Here is a 14,591-nt window from a genome sequence, read left to right on the forward strand (position 1 = left end):
AAAATAGCCACCTATGTCCACCCAGCCAACCACCACCATAACCTGACACCGCCCGCCGGCGTGGAATCCGATCGGCCGGCGCGAAATCTGACCCAACTAGCCACCACCACTATCCCACCACCTTAAAACCCTCTCCCTCCCTTGAAAAACTCTCGCTCCCTAACCACCGACGCACAAATCGATGGCGCTCAAACCCCTTCCCCGTGTCGACGAACCTAAGTCACCCCTCCCTCTTCCAACTCCACCCCTTTCCCCCCCCCCCCCCTCTAAACCTAAGTTTTGATTTTGGGTTTTGTGGTTTTGGGTTGGTTGTTTGCAGCTAAATCGAGCGGCGGCGACGTGAGAGGGGGGATCTATGTCGCCGGCGTTGGGTTTCAGCATGGTGGTTTTTGGCAAAGGTGTTTTGGCTAGTAGTTTTAAGCCGGGAAGGGAGGGGGAATTCGAGTTGGGTATGGTGGTTTAGAGGAGGGACGTGGGCACCGGCATAGGGCAGGGAGGTTGTGCGGCGGCGGCGCGGTGGGGAGAGCAGTTGGGAGCCGGAGACGAGGGGTAAGGCTAGGTGGCGGTTATGGGAGGGCGAGATAGTGGCTGGCAAGTAAGTGGTGGTGGTTTTTTTTTTTTAATAATTTTTGTAAAAAGTTTTTTTAAATTACTTAATTAATTAATTAAAATAAGAGTCCATTAGAGGCTGCCACGTGGCTTAATTAACTAATAATGACTAACGGAGTAAAGGAAAAGGGGATGTTATGACATTTTTGTTAAACTCAGTGGTATATGGTGAAATTAAAAGTTTTCGATGGTATATGGTGAATTAAGTGAAAACTCAGTGGTATATGGTGAAAAAACCGTTGATTTGTTTATAATCATGCCATGATGACTAGAAAATAGACCCCACAATAGTTGATTTATTTACAAATATGTCATGATGATTAGGCAAAAATTGTTGATTCATTTACAATTTTGCCATTTGATAAACGAATGTTGTTTAACAAAGAGATAAATTGGGCTTCCTCATTATTCTAAAGCGAAGAAAGTAAGAGAAAATCTTTCAAAAAAAAAATAAAAAATAAGTAGATATCCTTGCTTTTCAAATCTGGACCAAATTTCTGTCAGCCCACCAAAAACAACAACCTCACTATCCAGCCCACTCAGTAAGACCCAGTCCACCTCAATGACTACGGACTTGAGTCACTTGACTAACCCGAACAACGTCTCACCGTCGCACACAACTTCTATACCGGAATTGATGAGAGAGAAACACAAAATCAGTGATCAAGTAAAATTGCGATGAACTGTAGATCGATCGTCGGAATTTGGCCGAAGAATCCGCCGTCTCACCGCATCACCGCCGTCGCTGTTATCGACAAACCGTTGTCTCTTTACACCGGCGCCTCCGACGGCTCCGTCGTCTGGTGGCATTTCTCCGACGATACCTCTTCTCCGGTCAGCCTCTCTCTCACACACATTTTCATGTCCACCAACTGTTTGATGAATTGACCAACTAAATTCAATCAAATTTCTGTTAATTCATACTAATTTTCACTTCATTTTGCGTATATTGCAATGTTTTATCCAAGTTTCATATTAATTGCAACATTTTATCAAAGTTTCAGCAATGTTTCCGTATTTGTACATGTTTCATTAAGTAATCAACTTCTAAACTATTCGCAATTCAATTCAATGCTTACAATCATGAAAATGGCACATTTGATTTGATTGAGATTGGTGATTAGTTTTGGTAATTGTGTTTGGTTGCAGAAGATTAAACCTGTTGCTATGTTATGTGGTCATGTTGCGCCAATAGCTGATCTTTGCGTTGCTTATCCTCTTTTACCTTCATTAGATGAAAAGGTTGATAATGATGATAGTGGTGTAGGGTTTGACAGTCTGCCCGGCAGCGATCAGGCTGCATTAGTAAGTGTGTGTAGTGATGGTTTATTGTGTGTTTGGAGTCGAGGGAGTGGACATTGTAGGTGTCGAAGGAAGTTGCCTGCTTGGGTTGGCAGTCCATCCATTGTTCAGGCATTGCCGGCAAATAGGAGATATGTATGTGTGGCTTCGTGTTTTGCTGATAATTCACGTAGTTCGGACGCTGAAAATGTGGATTCGACTGAAGGGGGTGAGGTTCCTGGGGATGAGGAATCTTTGAGCAAAAAACCACTGAAATGTACTATTATTATTGTTGATACATATTCCCTCAATATTGTGCAAACTGTATTTAATGGGCAATTGTCGATTGGGCCACTAAAGTTCATGACCCTAGTTGAGTTTATTGATGACAAACAAAAGCATTCCGCTCTTGTAATTGATTCATTTGGTAAAAGTCAGTGTATTCCATTGGTTAAAGACTATAATCTGGAAGAGGGTGGGGTGAAGCTGCATCAAAGTTCTTCTCTTGTGAATAACAGGCCTTATGAAGGAGAATTGGTATTATCTGTAGCCACTTTTGGGCAATTGTTTGGATTAGTGTATAAAACCGGCTGCATCTTTTTCTTAGTTTCCAGTGCTATGGTAATTGGAGTCATTTCTTTTGAAGACAACCATCGTGGTGGAGCTGATTTCAGTGTATCACGTGTCGCTGGAGGCATGTTTTTCACTTCTGACCATACTTGTACTTCAGAGTCCGGAAATGTTCACAATGTCATAGGTTTGAAATTTTCTGTGTGGGATGAGAGAGGATCAGCCATCATATACGAGTTATCTTATGTGGGTGACACTTTCAAGTATGAGGTTGTAAATCAGATACCTGCTACTGCTTGTCCGGTGAATGTGAAATTGTCAAGTAAGTTTGTTCAATTGCAACAAAACTTTCTTCGAATTGAATCAATTTGCTTTCATAATGAGGAGCCTTCCTTGTGGAGACCTCGTGTAACTATATGGTCACTGCATCAGCTGCCTGATGACCACGAGAGCTTTGGCAAAATCTGTAGGTTACTTGGAGAAGGGGACTTCCTTGACGATTGGGCTGATGAATCAAGTTATGTGATAAACTCTGAGGCCTCAAAGCATACTCCTGGAGTGTCTCCTTTGACTACAATGGCTAGTACTCTAGACCAGGTAGTTGCAGGCACTTTGCACAAAGATGATCAAGATTGCACAAAAGAAAATATTGTTTCTTCAACAATGATTATATCACTATATGCTCATACCCCGTATGCAATTGTGTATGGCTATCATAGCGGTCTAATAGAGCTAGTCCAGTTCAACTTCTTGGCGCAGGAAATAAACTCTGATGCATCCAAAAAACAATTTTTGGGACACAAAGGGCCAGTTTTATGTTTGGCAGCGCACCAGATGACAGGGGCTTCCACTGAGCAGGTATGCAGCAATGTTCTATTGTCAGGGAGCATGGATTGCACACTTCGTGTATGGGATCTTGAGACTTGCAATACAATTATGGTGCTGCACCACCATGTGGCCCCTGTTCGCCAAATAATCCTGCCACCATTGCAAAGTTATCATCCGTGGAATGAATGTTTTCTCTCTGTTGGTGAGGACTGTTGTGTTGCCCTTGTGTCTCTTGAGACTTTGCGTGTTGAAAGAATGTTTCCAGGACATCCTAGCTATCCTCTGCAAGTGGTATGGGATGGTGTGAGAGGTTATTTGGCTTGCCTTTCTCAGAATCTGTCAGTAGCATCAGGTACAAAGGACGCCTTATACATATGGGATATGAAGGCTGGTTCTAGAGAGCGGGTTTTGCGCAGTGCAGCAGCTCACTCAATGTTTAATAACTTTTGCAAAGGTGTTAACATATCTGGGCATGCATCCAATTATAATACCTCGAGATCCTCATTGATCCCATCATTGACAGAACAAGGAAGCTCGTTGCCATCTAATCTAGAAAGCCGTGTGTCTGTTTCATTCAGTGAAATAAATCTGACAGAGCGCAGCTCGTCATCACTCAGTAGTAGTAGTGCCAGATCTGTTAAACTAAGTACAGGAAACCATGAAAAGCTTCCAATTAGATGTTCCCGTCCAATATCTGGAATTGCAATTCTAAGTTTTGACCTTTCAGCTTTGTTATCTCCTGATGTTTTTGGGGATGTTGAAGGAAACAAATCAGATGCCCCTCTAAATGAATCACAGGTATCAATTAATTCCGAGCTGGGGACTATGTCAAATTATTCTGTTGAGCAAGGGAATCTTCGAGATATGACGAAGATTAATCAATGCATTGACTCATTTAGATTAAGCTTACTGCAATTCAGCCTCTCATTTTTGCATCTATGGGGTGTCGATGTTGAACTTGAGCGCTTACTTATGATGGAAATGAATATAAAAAGATATGAAAACGTTATGTTGGCTCCTGGTTTGGAAGGGGATGGAGGATCTTTTACAATAACATTCCCTGCTTTCAGTTCTGCTCTTCAGGTGATTTGATGTTCCTATTACATTATGTCAATTTCTTTCATACGTGTCGCATAGTATCCTAAGCCCCCAAATTAAATTGTCAGCTTTGGAAATCATCATCAAAATTTTGTGCACTGAGGTCATTGACAATGCTGTCCCTTGCCCAGAGCATGGTTAGCTTGTCCCACTCTTGTTCAGGAGCCAGCAGGTATTGCAGTGCCTATTGCAGAATGTCATCATCTGTTATCCGTAGACTGGTTTTTTTTATTTATTTATTTATTTATTTATTGTGGTATAAGTAACTTATCTCATAATTGCATTGAGAAGCTTTTTATCATCTAGTTGGTGGCAATTGATTCATTGAGCTGAATAAATTACATGCTTAGCAGGAATATTAGGTGGGAATAATGTTAACTTTTATGTACATGCTATGTTATCTAAATTTTGTATATAGTGTCCAATTCACAATGGAAAAATCTTGGACAGGAACAATATTTTAAAGTTGGACACAGGAGCTGGGATACAACCTACTAAAAACTTGCAGTTTAATATTCTGAATATGTTTTATTAAACTAACTGTTATTCCTGGAATAAAGGTCCAAAGTTCAATAAATAACTTGATTCCATGTCAAATCATTTACCAAACTTTTTGGATTATACAGATACCTTTCTAACTTGATATTCAGTCAGTCCCCTAAATTAAGCTATCGAGAAGTGAGGAGAAGAGAGAGATTGCTTCTCTATGGTTGATGAATAGTAAATTTGCTCCAACATGAAGTGTCTGATACATCTTTGTTGTTTTTGTCTGTACATCTATGTGTGAAATCAATCTGGGGGTATGTTAAATTTCTATGGATATCAATTATTATGGTACCCTAAAGGCCTTTTGGCTAGATGTAAGCTTATAGGAACACCGAACACGTCAAATTTAAGGTCTGCACTTTCCCAAATTTTTTACTTGACTCGGCCAATTTTCACTGTGGAAACTCTGGGATACATTTTCTAAAATGGAAATATTTCTGCATATTGTATCTACAAATTTCTTCTTTACCAATAAATTTGTTCTTTCTGAAAAAGTGAACTATTATTTTTCATGCAAACACCAATATTTTTAAGAAAAATGAATACATAAGAGTTAGCAGGGAATTATGAAAAATAAAAAAAGAGAGGAAACAAGGGCTAGAAAATTTTCTTGTTGGATATGTATACATCAAAATATAAGCATATATTATCTGAAAATCTTAAAGACCTCAAAAAAGGAAAGTAACACCCATTAAGCAAGTGATCACAGCCTAGTATTAATATTCCCACGCTGTTATTCCAAGTGTGTAACTAGGAAAGAAGAAGAAAAGCTGTGAGCAAACAAAGGAAACAATGGAAGATTTACTTAAGCCGGAAAACATGATTTGTTGACCGGAATACGAATACTACATTTTCCATTCTACTTTAAATAACAAACTTGTAAACTTTATGTATGCCTGAAGTGTTTCCTGTCTCCTGCAAAAAATTTTAAAGCAAATTAATGATTCTCCCCGGATCTGTTTAGCTCTAAACAGTTATAACACACAATTATACAAACTTCACATATAGTCCAATGCAATAAAACAAATAGGACATTATCTTCATCACTGCCACATTTCATAGAAAATGGATTCGGTAATAATGTGGTCACATAGCATATCCATTGGATGTTGGATTTGCATTCTTCGCCATTATTTAGTAGTTACTAATGGTACAACGATTTATGATATGTCTTCTTTCGGCCTTATTATTATCCTGGGATCATCAATCTAACTTTTTGAATCCATGATGCAGTGCTTTATCTGCATTCTATACACGTAATTTCGCTAAGAAAGTTCCTGGTGTGAAGCCTCCATCACTACAGGTTGGCGAGACCTTAATTAGATCTCTTGTTGAATGCATGCATTTCCTTTTTGTGTTTCTTGATTTTACTGTGTGTGATTTGGATGAATTTTGTGTTTTTCTTAACTTGTTCGACAACCTTTCAGTTTCTTAGTATTAAATAGTTGATAGACTTGATACTCTTCTTGAATTGAGCTGTATAGCTGCTTATTCTCAAAATTTTGAAGCGATATAAGCTGTTATTGATGCAGACTTTCTGTTGTACTAACCAAAGCTGGTAGCAGGAAATTTTGTAAGACTGTAGCATGAACAGTTCGAAGTTCTGTAAGAACGAATTTGTCTCTTTCAGCTAGGAGTATTAAGAATATAAGCCATAACTTTAAAAAAAATAAGTGAATAAATAATAAATTATAATAAGAAAAAAAAACGAACAAACAACAAGGTTTTGAACATCAACCTTTTGATTGTTACACTCCTCAGTCCACATCGGTTCTCATTTAAGACCCAAGTAGCTCAGCTATATGCATCTTTCTGTTTCAAGTTTTATATTGATCCTGAAATATGTGGTTTTCATTCAATTTCAGCTATTGGTCAGCTTCTGGCAAGATGAAGATGAGCATGTTCGTTTGGCTGCCAGATCTTTATTTCACTGTGCTGCTTCAAGGGCTATCCCTCCACCCTTGTGTTGCTTGAGAACAACTGAACACACGAATACTGTAAACTCTGTAGGTCAAGTGGGAGAAAGCGAATTGGTAAATGAGAAAAAGACAGGAACCCAGGCTAGCTGTCTGCATGCTGAAAGGTCTGCAGAAATTCAAGGGGCATCTTTGCAAGTTGAAGAAGCTGAGATACAGAAATGGCTTGAATCTTATGAACTGCAGGATTGGATTTCTTGTGTTGGTGGAACAAGTCAAGATGCGATGGCATCTCATATTATTGTTGCAGCAGCTCTAGCTGTTTGGTATCCAAGTCTTGTAAAACCCAGCCTTGCCATGTTGGTCGTCCATCCACTAATAAAACTAGTCATGGCTATGAATGAGAAATATAGTTGTACAGCTGCTGAACTCCTAGCTGAAGGCATGGAGACAACATGGAAAGCATGTATAGGTGCTGAAATTCATAGTTTTATTGAGGACATTTTCTTTCAAATAGAATGTGTAAGTGGTGCTTCTGCGAATACTTCATCTGTGGCTGCAGCTGTACCTCCTAAACTTCGGGAAACTTTAGTCAACATTCTTCTTCCAAGTTTAGCATTGGCAGATATACCTGGATTTCTGAGTGTAGTCGAAGGCCTTATTTGGTCTACTGCCTCTGATTCACCAGTTCATATAGTATCCCTTATGACTTTCATTAGGCTCATGCGTGGTTCGCCCAGAAACTTAGCTCAGTATCTAAATAAGGTTTGCGATTCCATTCTTATGTCTATAAAATTGTTAGATTCAATATTGGAAAACAGTGTCTATGAAATTGTTGGATATAATATTGGAAAATAATGACAAGAATACTAGGCATCCTTCTTCTTTGATAGTATATAGCATTTGTTTTACTTGAAGGATATCTGAATGTCTAAACACAATCTGTTAGGCAACTGCAAGTTTCTGGGTGTGTTGCAACTTATTCAGACAAAAAGTTACATAATAAGTTCAATGAAATGAGATCATATAAGTTAAAAGTTCAAACATACAAGTCCAAATCATTCAATATATTTTGAAGAGAACACACCCTGAGTGCTATTATTCAGGCAATCAGGCTACAACTGTTCATATGCATGGTTTGTGCCAAAAAGTTGTGTTAATCTGTATCATGTTCTAATTGAAAGTGATATTCTTTGCTTTCTTTTCAAGTGGCTAATGGTATCACAACTTATAGGTTATTAAAATACTCCAAATGAATTAATGTAGTAAACTTACTTCTATTGAATTTTGTTTTAGAATTTTATATCTGATAAATAACTTATGATTTTTCTGCATTGCTTGAACATTTAATGGCTCTGACATTCAGACAGATGTGCAGGTGATCAACTTCATCTTGCAAACAATGGATCCTGCCAATACAGTTATGCGCAAGACTTGCCTCCAGAGTTCAATGGCAACTTTGAAAGAGGTTGTACGTGTTTATCCAATGGTTGCTCTCAATGATACCTCTACACGCTTAGCTGTTGGAGATGCTATTGCAGAGGTTAACAATGCAAGTATTCATATTTATGACATGCAAAGGTATGCGAATTTTATCTTAAATTTTTCAATCTTCTATCACTTATCTTAAGATAATGAAATAGATAGTTAAAGAGTAAAATTTTCCATGAAAAAAGGGCCAGATACCACTAATACATTGTGGAATTAATTTCATCAGACACTGCAAATCATCCCTAGTACTATCCCGAAGTAAACTAGTTCAAAATCGAAACAATAGGCATTTCAGGAAACAAAGATGTTTTTTGGCAGTTTTAACATCTACTTTCTGGGTCCACTTCCTCTGTTTGTTACACTTGCTGCAGGGATGTTATCTAGTAAGACCAATTTATCCTTTTTGAATCCCTCGTGATATCAAATTCTGATATAGTGACATGACATATCATTCCTAAAAGCCAATCTCATTAGTATTTTCCCTCTAAGAAAACCAAACGAGTTTCCGGTTTTTCATTCTTCATGCTTTCTTTGAATTTGCAGCATGTGCTAGCAGCTTAGAAAGTGATGTGGTTTTTGGTTTGATATTGTGACACATTTACTTCATGTGAAGCCAAATATGCACCATCTATCTGAGATTAATACAGGGTACTGTAGGCCCATAGATGGGTTATTGGTTACTTGAGTAGGTGCCTTAACAGTTAAGATGGCCTGATTGGGTTGTTTTATATAGGACTAATAGGAGCCAGTGCAGTGATGTAGTCAAGTATTTTTCATTGAGCCTAAGCTTATTGCCATTGTAATTGCCGCTTTGCTGGTCATAATGTCATCAATTACCAGATTGAAATAATCTCCACATTTTCCATTGCTTCCTTAATACTGGACAATTTTCTTTTCAGCGCCTTACTGAGATTTTTTTTTTTTTTTTTTTTTGGAGGGGGGGGGGGTGTGTGGCAGAAGACCTTTTTGTGCAACAAGTTAAAGTTAAGAAACTTCATTTATCTAATTACATGATCATAGGTCGGTCCATCAATTTCCTAAATGGCATTCTTGGTTTAAGGTAATGACAAAGTTATGTACACAACTCTTTGCTTGGATTGCATCAAAGTCACCAATCTGATAGGCATAGAAAATGCAACTGGACCTTATTAAGCCATAGAAAGCTAAAGCCAAAGCTCTAAGATCTCTGTTTTACTTAGTATAGAAGCTTCACTTGGACTGGCTTTCAAGGTAGTTTTATCTAAGCAATTTTTGTTAGAACCAATTTTAGAAGCTAGTTAAAACACCCATTAGGTACTCCCTTTCTAGCGTGCACTTTCCTGTCATCATTTGGAGTTAACTACTTTGTCAATGTTTCACTGCTACAGTCAAGCAGGATGTCTGCATTCGGTGATGAACTGCATGTTGTGTACAGTGTTCTCAAATTAGAGGCTGGCCTGTAGTCTACAAATATATACTAAAATTGGAATAACAAAGAATCCCTTAGCACTGTTCTAGGGAGCAAGGATTTGTTCTTAGCTTGTATGCAAGTGATCTCTTGCTTGGAAACAATTCCTTCCCATAATGGATGTTGGGATAGGAAATTGGAGTTGAGTACTCCTTCTGTCCCATAATATAGTGTCTATTTCTATTTTTCATGATCAAACTTTAAAAAATGACCAAAAATTCTCATTAATATATTCCATAAAAGTCATGTGAGATATTGTTAGATTCTTCTTAATGTGTAGTTTTAATATCAGCTTTTTATAATTTGTATTAATACGTAATTAAAATAATTAATGGTCAAAGGTATATCTTAAAGATTGTGCAATTTGAAATATACTTTATATTAATGATCAAAGGTATATCTTAAAGATTGTTCTAGGGACCCGTATTTCCTCCTTTAATCCATTAATATATTGCCCTTTCGCTATATCCTCTGGCACTCCATCAATGGGAGCTAGCAGCTCTATGAAACGATGCCGATAATCCGCCACAGTTCCGGTCTGTTGATGAGCGAACCACTGCTCATGCAAGGTGCCGGTCGCGGTGGTTCTGAAGCGGCGGAGAAGCAGCTTCTTCAAAGCTTCCCAGTTTAACAAGGGTTGACGCCGGTGCTCCCACTGAACCACAGCAGCGCGTCACCATCAAGTGCCACTACGGCCGCCTCGAGCTGGTCCTCCTCACTTAGCCACTAAAAATAGAAGAACAACCATCCGGATTAGTTCCATCAAAGAGTGGCAAATCGAGCTTCCTTAACTTCCAGTTCGATGAGCGGACCATAGTCCAGATGTGGCGGCACGGAGAATGGGTTGTCCCACTGGTGTTGTGACCCATTCACCATTGATGAGCGGACCTCCGATCGGATTTTCTCCTGCCCAGCAGCTAGCTGAGCATTGAGGTCGTTTTGAGTGCCGCAATCTCCGTCGTGATCTCTTGAGCCACCCGCGAAGGAATCCCAGCGATCTCCTGCTCCAACAAATCCAAACGTTGTCCATGATTCAAGCGAGCCATCGTCTTCTCCGGCTTGAATCGTCACCGCTCTGATACCAGTTTGCTGGGAATTAGTATGAAAATAGCAAGTAAACAAGCTAATTAGAGAGAGAAAATGGTGGCCAAGGGGGATAGTTGTATTATCAAACAGAGTGTTCAACAATACAGTGCCTTCTTTCGAGAGGAAGGTGCTCTCCACAACAAACTCCACAATATATTTCTTAATACATTCCCCTTAACCAAACCCCCTATTAATACCCAAAATTAAGCAAGCTAACAAACTTAAGCACAGCTAATACAGAGAATCAAAAAAACAAACTAGTAACCAACTTATTCATGGATTACTATTTTACCCTCTTCCCCAAAACTGATTTCTAACAAACTTCCAACTCATCATTCTTCTGATTATTTCTTGGGCCTTCTAGCATAAGTGAAACGGATATCAGGCTTGGGCTGATTCCTTGCATATAATAGATCAAATGGGTTACTTAGTATCTAATGTATTGATTTCTCTATTCTCTTATGAAAAATAGTTTTAAGTTGTTTCCAAAAGAATGAGAATATGCTGCTTCATCCCATTTCTGCTCATGGTGGCTTGTTTCAGATGCTGAACTTGTCCTATTCTCTCTGTTTGATTTTAGTGTCACGAAAATCAAGATTCTTGATGCAAGTGGACCCCCCGGACTCCCAACTTTGTTTTCTGGAGCTCCTGAAACTGTCCTTTCTGCAATATCTACATTGACCTTTTCACCAGATGGGGAGGTAATTTTGTCTGGCTTACTACTTCCTTAATATAACTTTTCTTCTGTTTTGTTCTGTATTTTTTCTTTCCTAGTCAAATCCTTCTACTTCTTTGGAGGTTTATTGAGCCCGTGATATAGTTTTTCTTAATTACACCGATCATTATTGTGTTTTGTTATTATTTGATCTTTTGTTGGGTTTGTAAGATAAGATATAACTAGCCTTGATGTCATACTATCCCATTATCAAAGAGTCTTCTATTGATTTCATTTGGACTTTTTTTGGGGGGGTTTTGTGTGTGCGTGGATAAGTGTCTTCCATTTTCTCCATTGATAGTGTTTCTGAAGTTACCTGTGCCAAATACCTTTTTGTTTGTACCACATTAGTATTGCTGTCAACACAATTCCTGTTGAAATGACTTGAAAGCTTCGAGTGAGTCAGCACAGTGTTTAACAATTTATTCCTTTTGGATTCCAGTTACCTTTTTCGGCCTAATTATGGACCTATTCTGCTTATGTATTCCTGGGATGGTATAAACTCTCTTTCTCTTTACCTAGTCTAACTCTGTTATAGTGCTCCTTTAGATCAATAATTTTCTTCTTTGCCTTGTGGACGTGACTAATGCATTTTAGTGAACTATGTACAATCATGCTAACGCTTTCAATGCATGTTTTGAATGACAGGGACTGGTTGCTTTCTCTGAGCATGGTTTAATAATAAGATGGTGGTCATTGGGATCTGCATGGTGGGAAAAGCTAAGCCGCAACTTTACTCCCATACAATGCACTAAACTTATATTTGTTCCGCCATGGGAAGGCTTCTCACCTAATTCTTCTAGGGCGAGCATAATGGCAAACATTACTGGTAGACAGGCAAATTCACAGGTATTCTTTCAATTTGGCAATTTCTTCATATGTACATTAGTGGCTATTAGTTTGGAGTACATAAATATCCATCAATTTGGCATCGAGTTGCTATGTTGAACAGAAAATAGGAACTTTTGTAGCCATGACAAGAAAATGTGATTAGAGGTGCTGAGGTGCTTGGTGTTTTGGTAGTTTGCAGCAAGAAAGCCAAATATACTGTTCTGCAGTTCTAGAAGTTTCTTTATACTATAAGCAAATGACAAAGAATATCTGTCCCTTGATGTCTTCTTTCCGTAGTCATAATCATTGTGTAAACTATCACTTATGTTCTCTGCTCTATATATATATGAATTGTTTTGTTCTCCTGTTAATGTGCTTTACCAGTTACACTCTGCTAAGAAGGATAATTGGATGCTGTATCTGTGCTTCATGGAAGAAATTGGTGTCTTTTATGTCTCCATATTGACTCGAACATTCTTACATTCAATTGTAGCTTTCAGAGGTTTAGCACTATGACTTTAGTTGCCTCCCGTTATTGTTTGGAGATGACTGAGCCTGTTTGGATGTCTTGCTAGGATGTCCTTGTAATTGTTTGTCTGGCTTCGAGGTTTTTTCCTACTGTGCTTTGGATGATGATATGATTATCTTGGGGTGCAACCGTGCAATCTCAAACATATACCTTCTCTAATATCTATGTAGGTACATGCTCGGTCAAGTGATGTGGACAGTTTAAATCTTTTGCTTCACAATCTTGACCTGTCCTACCACTTAGAATGGGTTGGGGATCGCAAGGTCTGCTTGACAAGGCATGGGCAAGAGTTGGGGACCTTTCTTTTGTAGCTTCCACAGAAAGTTATGGGCCATGGAAGGTATGCATCCTTCGACACAGGGATTGACAAAAGAAATGTGAGAATGGTTACCACTAGCAATTGTTGACCCTGTGACGTTTTTCGGTTTTTGTGATGTCCATTTTGGAAGGTCTCATGGCTCAACATGAGTGAGAAAATATAACTTGGATTGTTGAAGAGACTCTTAGGTTGATGATATCGTAAATAGACTAGAGACAATACAATTCATTTTTGGTCTGAATTTTCGCTAATTCTTCAACTCTGTTAGCCCTTCTTTGCTTCTTGATTTTGCTTGCTTTCCCTTTGTTTCTTACGGTATTACTTTAGTAATTTTTTTTTTTTTTTTTAGAATACTATTACTTTAGTAATTTGTTACATTGACTTTTGTGGTCTAAAGATAATAATAGAATTATAATGTTTATATTATCTATATTAGTTCTCCTATTAATGTGACGTTTAAAATCTTTTTTTTTTTTTTGAAACAGTGACATTTAATATCTTTGATTATATATTAGAACAATGAAATTTAGGTTTTTACAATGTACTAGTATGGTTTTTTTTTTTATTAAATATTATTTACTAATTTCTTATTAACATAGGATGCTATAATTCTCACTGCAATTTTATTCTATATAAGAATTATTTTGTTGCTGAAGTTTGCTTCAACTTTCAAGCCATGAGAATTTAAGAAATTGAACTGCTTCAATCTCTTTATTATATTCTCAATGGTGCTCATTAGTTTTTTAATTTTCTCTTTGGTGAACAACAAAAATTTTAATTAGGTTTGGTATTCATATATTATTAGTATATATTAGCAATAACATTAATGATAAATTTTGGTTAAAATCTTTAACTAGGGTTAGTTTTTTATTTTTATTTTTTAATAATTAAATAATTTAAAAAATAAATTTTTTTTTTTAAAAAAAAAAATCCCACCACCCATTCTTCCCCTACCCAGCCAGCCACCCCATGACCCCAGTCCCGATCTCCCTGCTCCCGGCGACACCGCATCAACCGCTCTCGGCCCTCCCCCTGTCGCGTCCCCCCCAAACCACAAACCCTCCCTCCCCACAAAAAACCCCCTAAAACCAGCAAGGTGGTCCAATCGACGGCGACGCCAATTAGGGAGGTGGGTGCGGCGTAATTTGCGGCGGGATTAATGGGTAAGATAGAACGAATGAGGGAATTTCGTCATCGTTTTTCATCAAGTATGAGTTTTCTGATGAAATTTGATGATTTTGCAAGGAGAGAGAATTGAAGTTGATTTTTTCTGGGTTTATGAAAATTCAACGAGAGACCAACAAAGGTGCAAGTGAGGAAGAAGA

At 38.2% G+C, this 14,591-nt stretch overlaps 1 protein-coding gene across 2 annotated transcripts; it reads left to right on the forward strand.

Annotated features, from left to right (window-relative positions):
- Positions 1 to 337: 337 nt before the first annotated feature.
- On the forward strand, positions 338 to 13,715 carry LOC110719593. Of its 2 annotated transcripts, XM_021898559.1 has the most exons (9): positions 338 to 1,443; positions 1,759 to 4,371; positions 4,455 to 4,558; positions 6,166 to 6,235; positions 6,798 to 7,613; positions 8,227 to 8,429; positions 11,453 to 11,573; positions 12,236 to 12,436; positions 13,118 to 13,715. In XM_021898559.1, exons 1-9 carry the CDS (start codon positions 1,288 to 1,290, stop codon positions 13,256 to 13,258), a joined length of 4,425 nt encoding a protein of 1,474 aa, XP_021754251.1. In that variant the 5' UTR covers positions 338 to 1,287; the 3' UTR covers positions 13,259 to 13,715. The 2 variants fall into 2 exon arrangements, with proteins under 2 accessions (XP_021754251.1, XP_021754252.1); XM_021898560.1 differs by lacking the exons at positions 11,453 to 11,573; positions 12,236 to 12,436; positions 13,118 to 13,715 and having other exon boundaries at positions 8,219 to 8,346.
- Positions 13,716 to 14,591: the final 876 nt, after the last annotated feature.

Source organism: Chenopodium quinoa, unplaced genomic scaffold (assembly GCF_001683475.1).
Source record: "Chenopodium quinoa cultivar QQ74 unplaced genomic scaffold, ASM168347v1, whole genome shotgun sequence".
Classification (NCBI taxonomy): Eukaryota; Viridiplantae; Streptophyta; class Magnoliopsida; order Caryophyllales; family Amaranthaceae; genus Chenopodium; species Chenopodium quinoa.